Genomic DNA, 15,345 nt, shown 5'->3' on the forward strand with positions numbered 1-15,345 from the left:
CCCTCCCTCCCTTCCTCCCTTCCTCCCTTCCTTCCTCCCTTCCTCCCTTCCTTCCTTCCTCCCTTCCTCCCTTCCTTCCTTCCTTCCCAGAGTCTTGCTCTGCCACCCAGGCTGGAGTGCAGTGGCACCATCTCGGCTCACTGCAACCTTCACCTCCCAGGTTTGAGCGATTCTCCTGCCTCAGCCTCAAGCCCTCGCCATTACACCTTATCAATGGATGGAAACTGATTTAGTTTCTATTTTAAGTATGAAGAGACTGGATCCCAGAGATGTTGTCATTTGTAATACAGAGATGTATACAAGATCAGGCAGAGGAGCTAGAGAGCACATACACACATATGCCCCAATCCAAAAAATACCACAGTGAGATAGTACAGGGAAAAGACTGAACTGTACAGGGAAAGGGATTCTAATCCTAGTTTTGCCATTTGCTAGTTGTGAAACTTTAATAACATCTTGGGCCTGTTTCTACAGCAATTAAGGATATGTGCTCCTGTAGTTAAATCAAGTGAATGACCTTGGGTGAGTTACTTAACCTCTCTGTGACTATTTACTCATCTGTAATGTGTTAATAATAATTCATTCATTTCAAATAGCAAAATTCTTGACCATCTCATGATTTCAGCAAACAGGATTATCTTTTTTTAGTGAGAGTAGCAAGACAAAGGTGGGCATGCCATTGGTAAGGAAACAATAAACATTTAAAAAGAGTGATTATTGAGGCAGGAATATAGGGCCTGGAGGCTGGGAACATACAGCTGGTTCACACTTCAGGTATAACAGGAAATATTCTCTCCATATGGCTTACACCATAAATGACTTTGTAACTTTACTTCATCCTCTCCATTTACATAGGGCTTACCGAAGTAACCAATTGAATCCTCCAGGGGATATTTAAACTCCCAAAACTTCTGTACTGGTGTCTTTGAGTTCCTATGCTTGGTACCCTGTGGAGTGTACTTTCACTTTCAATAAATCCCTTTGTCTCTTCCTTGCTTTGTTTGTGCGATTTGTTCAATTCTTTGTTCAAGATGTGGAGAACCTGGACTCCCTCCACCTTTAACAATTATGACACTTTATAGCTGCTACAGTATCATTTTGGTAGAAATATTGCTTGATGTTAACTTTGCAGCAGCCTGTCAGTGTCATTGAGTCTGGTTAATAGCAGGGCTGATTTTTGCCTTCTCAAATGCGATAAAACATGTAAAGTACTTAGAAGAGAGCCTGACATACAGTGTGTGCTTAATTAGCTATTTTTATTGTAAAATAAAGGTGTCTGATTTTCTGGGGCCCTGTGATTTTAATTAGTGGTTTAATGTTTGTGTGTTATAAAAAGAGATAATGACAACCTGTTTTTGTCCTTTGCTTACTAGAGAGCTGCCAATGATGTAATGCAGAGGAACTTTACTGCATACAAATTATTCAAGTTATACCCTAGTCACAGTGGAAGTGTCACATAGATCAGATTCTCCAGCAGCCATGCCTACACCTCCCAATTAGGATCTCAGGCCTGTGCTAGCCACGCCCCAAACCCTAAATCTCTTCAGCCGCAGACAGCACTGGGAAATGTATTCTGCGTGCAAGAGCCAGCCGGCCCACAAACAGGCAAGCGTACTTCAATTCGGACAGGTAAACACTTTGTCAGCGCGCTCCTCCGCGTGCTGAGTGTCAGTTGCACCTCTTACCTGATAGGTGGGTCGGCACTCGCCTGTGGAGGAGCCTGAAACTTCCAGGGGTGCCTTGCTCTTTCAGAAGAAAGCAGCCAGAAGGAGCGGGTGGGGAGCACTGGAGAGGTGGGAGTGGAGGCTCACTTTTATACCTGCGCTTGTCGCTTATTCCAAAAGGCCTAGGGGGAGCCCGGGACGCGCTCTCCAGGCCACTGGGCACGCAGTGTATCCTGCGGGAACCCGAGCCAGCTCTGGGCCGTGTGGGGTTGAGGGTCGTGGAAGGTTTCTAGGCGCAGGAGCGGCGGCGACTGTGGCTACTGACACTAAGAAGGGTCCCCGGGAGTTTTGCGAGGAATTACTCAGAGGGTGACGACGGCCAGCGGGCACTGGTTATAAAATTCCGGGCTCAGCCCGGCCTCCAGAGGTCAGAAATAGGTGGTTGCCTGAGACGGAGGGACGAGGCGAACTCCCGGAGAGCCACAAACTGGAGAAGCCGCTCCCGCTGACTGGGACCAGGGACTCTCCCAGAAGAGGCCGAGGGTCACTAAGGAAATATAACCAGTGCTAGTGCAAGGAACGGAACCTGCGTGATGTCACAGTGGCTGGAGCAGGTAAGGTGGAGGCTACGACTTTGCCTGAAGAGAAGTAAGAAATAGCTCAAGAGCGAGTGTGTTCTGGTAACTGATTTGAGGAAAGAGAGCTTTCCCTTTCCTCACGTGAAGGCCGAGGAAAACACACACACACACACACACACACACGAGTTTTCGTGTGAGAAATTGGGAAGAAAGCGAAATTTCACGCTTGTGTAGTTGGGGATGTATGAAGACGACCAAAACCCCTCTCTGGGTCACTTCAAATGTACGCACCCTTTTCCCCACGCCAGCCTTTTATCTATCAAAGTACAATGGAAACAGCCTGGTTTGGTTAATTAATTTTAAAATTATCATACAATAAAATTGACATGGGGGAGGCATACTGTTCTAGAACATGTTTAGATTCGGGTAACTACCACCAGAGGATACAGAGCTGTTTCATTCACTCCAGAAAACTTCCTTGTGCTACCCCTTTATATTTACACCCTTTTCCCACCCTTAGCCCCCGCAGCCACTGATTGTTCTCCATCTCTATAGTTTTGTGTTTTCCAGAGTGCCATATAAGTGGAATAAAATGGTGTGTAACATTTTCACACTGGCTTCTATCCCTCGGTATGAAGCCTTTAAGGTGGCCACATTATTGTCACTTTCTTATTTTTTGCTGAATATTGTTATTGCTAAATAATATTGTATATAGATGTATCAGTTTTTTAAAAAAAACTCACCTTTTGAAGGACGTTTGTATCATTTCCAGATTTTAATAACTATGAATGATGCTGCTGTAAATGTTCACCTACAGGTTTTTGTGTGAACATACATTTTTCTTGAGCATGGATTTTGAATCCAAACAGGTCTGAATTTGAATTCTGGCTTTGAAACTTATTGGCTCTGTGGTAACCTTGGACAAGTTATTTAACCTTTTGGGGGGTTTTAATTTTCATAGTTAAATTGTTGTGAGGTTAAATGACCCAATATATCTCAATAGTTTGCAACTCTTTCAGACCAAGCAGGCTCTTTGTATAACAAATATTTTGTAATGTCCCCATTTCTATCCAGAAATAAAAATTCATTAACTTGGCAATAAGCCTAACCTACATATTTTAAAGCTATATGATGCCCTAACTCTAACAATAAAGGAGAAATGAAAGAGAACACACTGCAACTCAGGCTGATAAAATGATCAAATCTCAGTAAAATTCAGAACAAAGTACCTTGATTTAGACCATAGTTGTCCTTATAGAAGATCATCATATATTAGCACTGGAAAAAAAAAAAAGAAGAAGAAATGAAAAAGACTCTGTGGTTGTACGTGAAAAAAGAGTTAGTTTCTAGGCTCCGATAATTATCAATAGAATTTTTACCCATCTGAATGTCCTGCAAAACTTTAAAAAATCGTTTGGGATTGTCCTGTGCTGAAGGACATCTGGGATCCCTGACTCCTACAAATTAAATGCCAGTAGTTATTTCCTCCACTCAATGTAAGGACCAGGTCCTGTCTGTTGAGTTCCTCTGGTTTATGTGAAACATTGAATATAATAACTAGAACTAGCTTATGGCCCGGCGCGATGGCTCATGCCTGTAATTCCAGCACTTTGAGAGGCCAAGGCGGGCAGATCACGATTTCAGGAGATCGAGACCGTCCTGGCTAACACGGTGAAACCCTGTCTCTACTAAAAATACATACAAAAAAAATTAACCAGAGGTGGTGGTGGGCACCTGTAGTCCCAGCTACTGGGGAGGCTGAGGCAAGAGAATGGCGTGAACCCGGGAGGCAGAGCTTGCAGTGAGCGGAAGATGGCGCCATTGCACTCCATCCTGGGCGACAGAGCGAGACTCCGTCTCAAAAAATAAATAAAAATAAAAAATAAAATAGCTCATGGCAGATGCAAGCAATAACATTCTGAACCTCCAAGAGGACATTCTCCATTGCTTGGGTCTTTCAGGAGCTGGTTTTAACAATTTCATTTTCTTATAAACTCGTGCTTCTTAACTCGCATCAGAGTCACCTGGAGGATTTGTTAAACACATCGCTAAACTCACCACCAGAGTTTCTGATTCAGTAGGTCTGGGGTTGGGCCTACTAATTTGCATTTCTGGCAAGTTCCCGGGTGATGCTGTTGCTGCTGATCTACGGACCATAGTTGGAGAAGCAGTGTCCTAAACCTCTTCTTTCAAATGTTTAAATTCAGAGGGTCTTTTTCAAATCTTACATCTTGCTTATTCCCTACAAAGTTCTATAAAACAAGAGGAATAGATACTCTTATCCCTATTGCTTTGTTACCAACAAAGAGTGAAGGAAGTTAGTGACTTGCTTAATGCTGTACAGCATTTTACTAACTCAGATATTAGAATCCAGGGTTCTTCAGTCCCAGTGGAGTGTTTATTCCATTAACCAACACTGCCTCTGATAATAAGGGCAGTATGCCTTATGTTGAGAGGATTTGCCAAGCAATTTCTCCTATATACTTGAAAAACCAAGGGCGACAGCATTATTTTATAACACTTAATGATAAATTCCTCATTTTTACGCTCTATTAGCTTACATTGGCCTCCTTGTTCTTAGATCATGACAAGGATATTCCAACCTCAAGATTTTGTTTGCAGACTTTGCACTTGCTGTTTTCTCAGTCTGCCCACAGATATCTTTATGGCTTACTCTTTTTTCAGAAGTCCAATAAAAATGTTTCCTTCTCAGAAAAGTTTTCCCTGGCCATGTCATCTAAAATAAAGGCCTTGTTTATCCTTTTATTCTACTTTTTTGGGAATATGTTAATCACTACTTGAGTTTATATATGCTTGTATAGTTTGGTTTAGTTTTGCTTTTTTTTTTTTTTTTTGCTGCCCCTCTCATCGGAGATTATTCTGTCTTATACTTGTTGCATCCCCAGTGCCTGTAAGAGTCCTTATTACAGAGCTGAATGAATGTGAGAATTCAATATGTTAAAAATCTAAATTGTGAATTTGACACAAATTTTAGCCTATTCATTTCACCAAACATATCAAGACTTACCATATATATGCCAGGCACAGTTTTGTTATTAGGAATATAAATATGGGAAAATCTTGATTCATGTGTAGTGGTGGGGATGGCAAAGATACTCCAAAAGATAATTTCAAAACAGGTAGTAAATGCTATGATAGCGTCTAGGTAACTGCTCTTGTTATCTGGAACCTACTTAAACCATGGATGGTGTCTTAGACTGCTTCTACTGCTGTAAAGGAATACCTAAGTTGGTTAATTTAGAAAGAAAAGAGGCTTATTTTATTTATTTGTATTTATTATATAAAAAGAATGGCTCCAGCATCTACTTCTGGTGACAGCTTCAAGTTGCTTCCATTCATGGTGGAGGGTGAAAGAGAGCTGGCATGTGCAGAGATTACATGGCAAGAGAAGAAGAAAGAGAGAGTGGGGAGAGGGACCAGCCTCTTTTTAACAACTGGCTCTAGCCTGGCGCAGTGACTCACACCTGTAATGCCAGCACTTTGGGAGGCCAAGGTGGACAGATCATGAGGTCAAGAGATTGAGACTATCCTGGCCAACATAGTGAAACCCGTCTCTACTAAAAACACAAAAATTAGCGGGGAGTGGTGGTGGGCACCTGTAGTCCCAGCTACTCGAGAGGCTGAGGCAGGAGAATCACTTGATCCCAGGAGGCGGAGGTTGTGGTGAGCCAAGATTGTGCTATTGCACTCTAACCTGACGACAGAGCGAGACTCCATCTCAAAAAAAAAAAAAAAAACGAAAAAAATCAGTTCTCGCAGGAACGAATAGAGTGAGAACCCATTCCTTGTTATGGGGATAGCACCAAGCTGTTCATGAGGGATTCCCTCGCTGCCATGATCCAAACCTTCCCATTAGGCCCCACCTCCAACACTGGGAATTGAATTTCAACAAGAAGTTTGGGAAGACAAACATTCGAACTATTAAGAATGCAATGCCTGTGGCCTTTCTGTAGTCATGAGGTGACAAGGAATGTCTGGTTGCCTTTACTTCCTGGAGCTGAAGATTCGGTTGGTATGACTTCAAAAACATACACATATGTGGATATCTAGACCAGTGCTATGCAGTGGAACTTTTGTGGATATTTTTGATGTATACATTGCTCAGTACAGTAGCCACTAACCACATTAGCTATTGAGCACTGAAATGTGACTATTGCAATTGAATAATTAAGTCTTTTATTTAATTTTAAACAGCTGCATGTGGGGAATGGCTACCATATTGGAGAGTGTAGTTCTAGAATATAAAGTGGTAGCTGTAGACACAAGCTGACTTCTTCATAGCTCCTCTCTCTTCCCTCAGAGCCACTGTCTCAAGACTCTGCCCTTCTTCAAGAGAAAAGCCCAGAAGAAGAGAGAATGACTGCTAGGCCCTTGATGGCTGGATCCAGGGTGAGTTATATTTTCATTTCCTGAAGTATCTTACATTTTCTACTTTCATTCTGGTGGTTTGGGGCCCAAAAAACTTCAATTCAGTGACTTGAATTCCAGATATTTTATTTTCTAGGAAGCAAGGCCTATTCTCTTTGATCATGAGTTTTAAAAGATTGGTTGTCTATTGCCACCTGCCTTCCCATAATGTTTTTGTTTTTGTTTGTTTGTTTGTTTCTGGTAACTAGCATAGCATTTAGTAACTAGCATTTGGTAACTAGCATAGCAGGTAGGTTCTCAATTAGGCATTGTCTGTGGTATTCAGTTCTTCAGCAGCCTTTTCTAACCAAGGAGTTAAGGAAGAATTCAAGGAAACACACACAGATCATTTTAAGTAGTAAAGAGAAAACATCCCATAGGAATTCAGAGAAGGAGAGTGTGATTTGGAGGATTTTATGAAGGGGTGGGATTTTGGTGTGCACTGAAAGATAGTTGCAATTTGGTCAAAGGAGAACTGAGGGATTTTAAGGGGAGAAAATATAAGACAAGGCTTAGAGGTAGAAGAGACTGTGTTTTCTATGGGGCAATGGGTAGTAGCCTTATGTTAAAAATGTTAAGGGTGAAATTTGCTCTGCTAAATAGGACTAAGAGTTTGACTTTGTCATAGAGTTGATTTTGCATCAAAAGTTTCAAATTATTAGAAACTTTTGAAAAAAAAATGCCATGACACAGCTTGTTTCGGCAAGGAACAGTAATGTTTTAGTTTAGATTAGGGAATGAAAGAGAAAGGAATTGAAAGTAACTCCAGTTAAGAGAATCTAGAATATATAAGAGGAATAAAGTACTTTGGAAGAGCCACCAGTGTGCTGTGGAGAAGACATGGGTGGGAAACTAATTGGGGTGAGTTAGCATTGTAAATAGATTATGTTAAGTCATATAAGGCAAGTTGAAAATGTCATGGGATCCTTGGGATATTGCTTTGCCAGCCAGAAACCTCTGTGGCCGGCAGCTCCTTCTGCCTGAGTGAGTATTGGTCTTACTACTGGGCTTCTTCCACCCACTCAGCCTGGCAGGCTGTGCTCAGCTCACACTACTGTCTCAGATCCCACACCTGCCAAGGGTGAGCCACACAACCAGGGGTACGTGGGCAAGTGAGCACGGGGTCTGGCCAGTGAGCACAACCAAACACGCTGGCTGCTGCGGTGGGGCAGGCAGCTCCGTGCAAGGCTGCAGCTGGAACAGATGTACTGCATGCAGTGGAAGTACCTCCACTGTGGGCACCCATGTCTGGACAAGGGGAACGCAATGACTTCTGGAAGCTAGGAGATGCCAGGAGCCACAGAGCCTCAAAGAGGGTGTCATAGCGCTGGCTCAGGGAGCCTCTAGATTTAGGCTCACTTAAGGGCTGCAGCTCTTCTTCTCATTGCCCACAACGTGGCAAGCAGGGAGGCATGTTTCAACTCTGTTTGTGTTACAGCTTTTTCAGTCCTTCCATTTGGCAGGTCCCAAGTTTTTGGCCCATGCTTGGTCCGTATTCAGGAAGAATGAGGTATCTGGACAACTGGAGGGTGAAGAAGTGGGAGAGGAGCTTCACTGAGTGACAGAACAGCTCTCAGGAGACCCAAAGTGGGTGGCTTCTTTCCGCAGACAGGTTGTCTCGATGAGTATCCAGCTGTCAGCAGAGAGGAGACCTGCAGTGGGTAGCTCCTTTCCGCAGGCAGGTCCTCCCAATGTCTGTTTGAATCTGACTGAGTCTGAGGTTTATATGAGCTCAGAAAGGAGGAAGTGCATGCCAATTGGTCCATGGGTGATCACAGGTGGCTGGAAAAAGCACCAAAAGTTCTCACTCCCTGCCAGGCTGTGGACTGCACCCAGAACTGACAGCCCAGCCCCCATGCTTTAGGCCATCCCTGACTTGAAAGTGGGGCTTCACTGGGGACCCACCCCTTTCCACCCAGGAGCCTGTCTGCCTCCTGTCACCATCAATCATGTCCTCCATGGTGCCCAGGTTGTTCATGCTGGGCCTGAAGGCCCACACTGAGCCACCCTCAACCCAGCTTCAGCCTCCTTCCCATGCTTTTCAGTGCTCAAAGTCCAGAGGGGGGCAAGATGGCAGGGGCTGGCATGTCAGCGCTGCTCTGAGCATGTGCACACCTGGTCAGGTTGTGACTGCGCCCAGGCTCAGCCTCAACTTTGCTGTAAAATCAGAGTGGATGCCAGGACCAGGGAGATGCCAAGCAGCAGGAGCAGGCACTTTGGAGCTTATCGGGGACAGGGCTTCCAGGACCCATAAGAGCACAGGGATGCCCAGGTCCGCAGCCACAGCTGGGCAGCTGCAGCTGTTCCTGGGAGGGTAGAGCTCCTGCCCCGCCAACTTTCATGTTGAATTATAATCCCCAGTGTTGGAGGAGAGGCCTGATGGGAGGTGCTGGATCATGGGGGCAGGCATCCCCCTTGCTGTTCTTTTGATAGTAAGTGGGTTCTCACGAGATCTGGTTGTTTAAAAGTGTGTGGCACCTTCCCTCTCTCTCTCTTTTCTTCCTTCTCCAGCCATGTAAGGCGTGCCTGCTTCCCCTTCACCTTCCATCATGATTGTAAGTTTCCTGAGGCCTCCCCAGGTGTGCTTCCTGTGCAGCCTGTGGAATGGTGAGTCAATTAAACTTATTTTCTTTATAAATTACCTGGTCTCGGGTAGTTCTTTATAGCAATGCAGCAACAGACTAATACATAATATACAATGTATTTATGTAGCGAGTCTATTGTTTGTCTTTCTTACTATGGAGTATGCTCTATGTAGGCAGAGTTTTTCTTTTCTTTTTGTTTTGTTTTGTTTTTTAGTCTCTTTCACGTTAAATCACCTGTGCCTAGAGTATTTAGCATATAGTACTCATTAAACTTGTGTTGAATAAGTGTTGAATGACTTAAAACAATTAAAAGTTTTTGATCTCCAACCTCACAATGCCCCCTCGATAATCTTGGCAATCCCTAACACTTCTGTGGAAAACTTAGTTTGCTATATTAATTTTAATCTTCATCTGGCTGAATTTTAAGGTTTTCTCTTAAAAATCTTGAATTTTCTTACAGACTTTTAAACTATGTTTTTAGTAGTTGCTCTAGGGATTACAATATATATCGTTACTTCTTCACAATCTTCCTACATTTAATGTGTCACTTCACAAAAAATGTGGAAGCCTTACAACGATATGTGTTCAATTATGATGCCTCGTTCTTTTTGTTCTGCTTGTTGTTCTTTGTATTACATCTACATATCTTATAAGTTGTTCAAGAAAATGTTATTTTTTTTCTTTAAATAGTTATATATATTATAAAGAAATAAAGACAAAAGCAGCCAGGTGTGGTGGCTCACGTCTGTAATCCCAGGACTTTGGGAGACCAAGGCAGGTGGATGGCTTGAATTCAGGAATTCAAGACCAGCCTAGCCAACATGATGAAACCCTGTCTCTACTAAAACTTAAAAAAAAAAAACCTAGGCCTGGTGGTACATGCCTGTGTTCCCAGCTACTTGGGTGGTTGAGGGGGGAGGATCACTTGAACCCAGGGTCAAAGGTTGCAGTGAGCCGATTGTGCCACTGCACTCCAGCCAGGATGACAGAGAAAACCCTGTCTCAAAAGAGAAAAAGAGAAAAAAAAGAGATAAAAGCAAACTTTTAAAAACAAATTTTAATTTGCCCTATTATTTCTAAATGCTCTGTATTTCTTTTTGGGAATCAGAATTTCTATCTGGTATGATTTCCCTTCATCCAGAACTTTCTTAATTATTTCTGCATTAATCAAACAAAATCCACAGTGGCACTCCATCCATTTAGCCACTCTAGCCAGAGTCCAGAAATTCACCGTTATAATCCCTTCCCCTTCATCTGCATTTTCAGTTTGCCATCAAACCTTGTCAAATTTATTTCCTAAATATATTTCAAATCTATCACTTCTTTCTGTCTTTACTCACTTTATTTTTAATCTGTGTCCTCATCTTTTCTTGCCTAGATTCCTGGAGCATCCACACAAATATTTTTCCATGTCCATTTTGGCCATTCTACTTCTACTTATTCCACCTACTGCCGGAAGTGTCTTTTGCAGCTCTCAAATTTGAATTTGTCACCTTTTTGCTTACGACTCTTAAATGGCTTCCTAATGCTGTCAGGATAAAGATGCCATACTTTTTGCATGGCCTGTGAGCCTCGTGTGACTGGCCTCTAATTTTCAGTCTCAGTTCTTCCCCCGTTCTTCATGTATACCTTCTTTACTCTATTCACAGTGGCCTTCTTTCAATCTCTCTTCCTCCCCATTCCCCCTGTCATGATGGTGCCTTTACACTTGCTGTTGCCTCTGCTTGGTGTGGTTTTCTTTAAAGATTTGATATGTTGATATTGTGAATCAGCCTAGCATAAGCTCAATTAATATTGGCTATAAACAAAAAACTTCATCAAAGTTCTTTCCCTTTTTTCTAAGACGTGAAATGATAACTCTGAAGACAACAATGTGTAGACAGGAGAAAATAGATAAACAATGTACAGCACTGCTATTAAGAGCTAAAATTAGAAGTTAAAATAGTAAGTTGTAGGAAATCAGGGAAACTGGAGAGTAAGGAATGTTATGGAACTAGTGTCATTTGAGTGGCACTCCAAAGTAGTGTCAAGAATTAGATGGGCGAAAGAAGGAAGAAAGGGCTTTTTGCACAGGAGAAGCAATAATAAAGTATTGTTTGTTGTTATATTTTGTTTTGCTTTTCTTTTTTTTTTTATAGACCAGAGTGATAATAAATAAATTAGAGTTAAAACGAGAAATGAGTGTTGGATGTTAGGAGTGCCGCTAATAAAATCATTAATTTTTATGTGTAATATAAGCCAGAATCTAGGGGACACATTGAAAACAGGTGGTTTAGTAAAAATCTACATATTGAATGGAGAGACTCTCACCTCAATTTTTCCTTCTACTGGATTTCTACATCCTACACCATTTCAGGTAGAAGGTTAAAGTGATCCATTCTGGGGAAATTAACCAACCTAAGATAAAAGAACTGTAGGTGCCACTATTTGGGCATCCTCTAATAAATCAGCCAGGTCCCTTCCCAGTCATCCTGCAATGGAACCCATTATAAATCATGACCTTACAATTTAAATTATAAATTACATTATAAATCATGACCTTACAAACAATTTTCAGTCATCATATTAGTAGATTAACTCTCTCTGAAGTATGAATCCAGACTGAAGGACCACTTTTCAATATGCTGATGTATAAAAAGAAGAGATATCCTTTTTTCCCTATGCTTTATGTTACTTGCCTCTTTATCCATGACTGAAAGTGAAAAATAATGTAGATTTGTCATTAGAAAGTCCTAATAATTATTTTTTTCATTTCAAAAGAGTAAATTTCCCCGTTTTCATTCTTTCCTTTGTCCTTAAACCTAGAGTTTATGCTCTTTTATACTAAGTGTAAAGCAGTAACATTAGCATTTACTTGACGAAGAATAATTAACTAAAATATTACTTTGTACAAGTACTAAAAAATCTAATATAAAAGCTTATTGAAAATATAAAGCTGTTAGTATTTTTTAAGATAATAGTTTCAATGCTAAGTAAGTAGTTTTCTCATAGGATAATTTCTGAAAGACCATTTCTCTCTGATAACAGTTTTCATGTCTTAATCCCTGAACATTGTTTCTCTTTTCTAATATTCACCATTTAGTTTTTTCCCTAATCATTCTTCTCACCTGACAGAATGTTTGCTTCATTCCCTGTATCAGACATTTTCACACCACTAGTATTTCCTTCTCACTCCTCCCTCGATTACTATCTTATAGTCCCAGTATTTATAGTCCCAGTATTTTATGTTCTCAGTATCTGCAATTTCATTATTCCATTCCTAATATAGCAGCTTCTTTTCTCCCAACATTTGGCACATAGTAGAGTCATATTTTTATGTCTTTTAGATGGGAAGCTTGTACCTGGGGCCAAGACATCAAGAGTAGAGCAGCAGAACATTTCAAAAGAAGATTAATCTCAAGGATTAGAGATGGAAGAACTTGCGAAGAGAAAGTCTATACCAGAAGAAATCTGGAAATCTAGAGGCCAGTTTAAGAATCAGCAGCTAAACAAGGGGAATAATCTAGGGCAAGAGATAGCTACCTACACAAAAATTCCTACCAGAGAAAGAGATGTAGAATCTAATGAATTTGTGAGAATTTTTACTATAAGATCAATACTTGTTACAGAGCAGAGAGATCCTATAGAAGAGAATTGTCATAAATATGGTACATGTTGAAAGACGCACAAACAAAACTCAGATTTAATTATACAAAGAAAGTATGATGGAAAAAAACCCTTGTAAATATAGTGAATATGGGAGAACCTTCAGAGGCCGTGTCTTGTTCAGCATCAAAGAACTCATTGTGGAGAGAGACCCTATAAATCTACTGAATGTGGAAAGGGATTTAATCAGCGTTCCCACTTGAGAACTCTTCAGAAAACTCATATAGGAGAAGAGCCCTACAAATGCAGTAAGTGTGGGAAGGCCTTCAGTTATTGCTCAGTTCTTAATTCAACATCAGAGAATTCACAGTGGAGAGAGACCTTATGAGTGTACTGAATGTGGCAAGACATTCAGTCATAGTACATACCTTACTCAGCATCAAAGAATTCACACTGGTGAGAAGCCCTGTAAATGTCTTGAATGTGGAAAGGCTTTTAGTCAGAACACACATCTTACTCTACATCAGAGAATCCATACTGGAGAGAAACCTTATGAATGCAATTAATGTGGTAGGTCCTTTAGTCAGAGTGCACATCTTACTCAGCATCAAAGAATGCATACAGGAGAAAAACCCTATGAATGTAATGAATGTGAGAAAGCCTTCCATGATCACTCAGCTCTTATTCAACATCATATTGTCCATACTGCAGAGAAACCCTATGAATGTCATGACTGTGGGAAAGCTTTCAGTTACTGTTCGGACCTCATTCAAAATCAGAGAATGCACACTGGAGAGAAACCATGCAAATGCAACGAATGTGGGAATGCCTTTAGTGATTGTTCAGCCCTTATTCAGCATCATAGAACTCACACTGGAGAAAAGCCCTATGAGTGTAATGAATGCGAGAAAGCCTTTGGTAACTATTCAGCTGTTATTCGACATCAAAGAACACATACAGGAGAAAAGCCTTATGAATGTAAGCAACGTGGAAAAGCCTTTAGCAGAAGCACATACCTTACTCAACATCGGACAAGTCATACAGGAGAGAAACCATGTAAATGCAATGAATGTGAGAAAACTTTCAGCCAGAGTTCATTCCTTACACAGCATACGAGGGTTCATACTGGAGAAAAACCCTACAAATGTAATGAATGTGGAAAAGCTTTTAGTGACCACTCAGGACATATTCAGAGAACTCACACTGGAGAGAAGCCCTGTGAATGTAATGACTGTGGGAAACCTTTCAGTTTCTGTTCACCCCTAATTCAACATAAGAGAAATCATACCAGAAAGAAGCCCTATAAATGCACTGACTGTGGAAAAGCCTTCAGTGATTGGTTAGCACTTGTTCAACATCAGATAAATCACACTGGCGAAAATACCTATAAATGTACTGAATGTGGAAAAGCATTCAGTCAGAGTACACACCTCAAAAATCACCAGAAAACTCATACTAGTGAAAAATCCTATAAATGTAATGAATGTAGAAAGGCCTTCAGTTACTGCTCTGGTCTTATTCAATATCAGGTCATTCATATTGTAGAAAAACCTTATGAATGCAGTAAATGTGGCAAAGCCTTTAGGCAGAGGACAGACCTTAAAAAACATCAGAAAATGCATACTGAAGAGAAACCCTATGAATGTAATGAATGTGGGAAAGCCTTTAGCCAGAGCACATATCTTATAAAACACCAAAAAATTCATAATGAAGAGAAATCAAATATACATACTGAGTGTGGGGAAACCATTAGACAAAACTCTTCTTTTTTACAACAATAAAAACCTCACGCTGGAGAGAAATTCTCTGAATGCCTTAAGAATGTGGTTAATATGGAGACCCTTCCCAGGGAAACAGAAGGAGGATCATGAAAACTGTTGACTGCTTAGAATGATCACACGGTTTAGTGGAGAGAGCATGTTTCTGGGTTTTAGAAGTCATGGATCTCAATCTCAGCTCTATTACTAACTAGATCTTTTACTTTGGGGTAAGTCACTTCATATCTTTAGGCCTTAATTTCCTCATCTGAAAAATTGGAAGGCCTGATTTGTTGAGCTTTAAGATCCTCAGTTATTATATTTACTAGGAATTCAAGTTTCTATAGATGTGGTTCAGAATTGTGACTTATTTAATGTACATCAGGTATGATTCACAAGTGAGCTTGTAGTAGCTATTAAGGAGTCAATAAAGATATAAAGCACATGTCATGTAGCTGTTTATTACCCTTGTATTACTTTTCTAAAATACATGTCACAAATATTGAAGAAAACTAAGAGAGAAAGTGGCATAAGTTCTGTGAATTATTACATTAGGGGTTTGAGATCTTTTCTTGATTAAGAATATGGTGTTAGATAAAAACTGAGAAAAAAGGAATCAGATTGTTGATAGATAAAGGCTAAGTTACCTGGATTTCATTCAAGCCCAATCTTGCAATATAAACCCTACTAAGTTGAACATGGCAATCATCATGTTCCAGCTGAGAAGGGGTTAGAAAACATGACTTAA

At 40.8% G+C, this 15,345-nt stretch overlaps 2 protein-coding genes across 3 annotated transcripts in view; one reads left to right on the forward strand and one right to left on the reverse strand.

Moving 5' to 3' along the window:
- The window catches only part of ZNF391 (zinc finger protein 391), a 29,294-nt gene extending 27,022 nt beyond the window's left edge, over window positions 1-2,272 (reverse strand). The window contains exon 1 of the mRNA XM_017859997.1: window positions 1,686-2,272. The gene's annotated coding sequence lies outside the window, so the exon portion shown is untranslated. The remainder of the gene's footprint in view (window positions 1-1,685) is intronic.
- LOC108520557 (zinc finger protein 135-like) lies at window positions 1,378-15,034 on the forward strand. Of its 2 annotated transcripts, none has more exons than XM_017859994.1 (4): window positions 1,378-1,629; window positions 6,564-6,652; window positions 9,182-9,277; window positions 12,582-15,034. In XM_017859994.1, exon 4 carries the CDS (start codon window positions 13,455-13,457, stop codon window positions 14,619-14,621), a length of 1,167 nt encoding a protein of 388 aa, XP_017715483.1. In that variant the 5' UTR covers window positions 1,378-1,629; window positions 6,564-6,652; window positions 9,182-9,277; window positions 12,582-13,454; the 3' UTR covers window positions 14,622-15,034. The 2 variants fall into 2 exon arrangements, with proteins under 2 accessions (XP_017715483.1, XP_017715484.1); XM_017859995.1 differs by lacking the exon at window positions 1,378-1,629 and adding an exon at window positions 2,193-2,278.
- The last annotated feature ends 311 nt before the right edge of the window (window positions 15,035-15,345 follow it).

The sequence above is a fragment of the Rhinopithecus bieti genome, unplaced genomic scaffold (assembly GCF_001698545.2).
Source record: "Rhinopithecus bieti isolate Rb0 unplaced genomic scaffold, ASM169854v2 scaffold_51227, whole genome shotgun sequence".
NCBI lineage: Eukaryota > Metazoa > Chordata > Mammalia > Primates > Cercopithecidae > Rhinopithecus > Rhinopithecus bieti.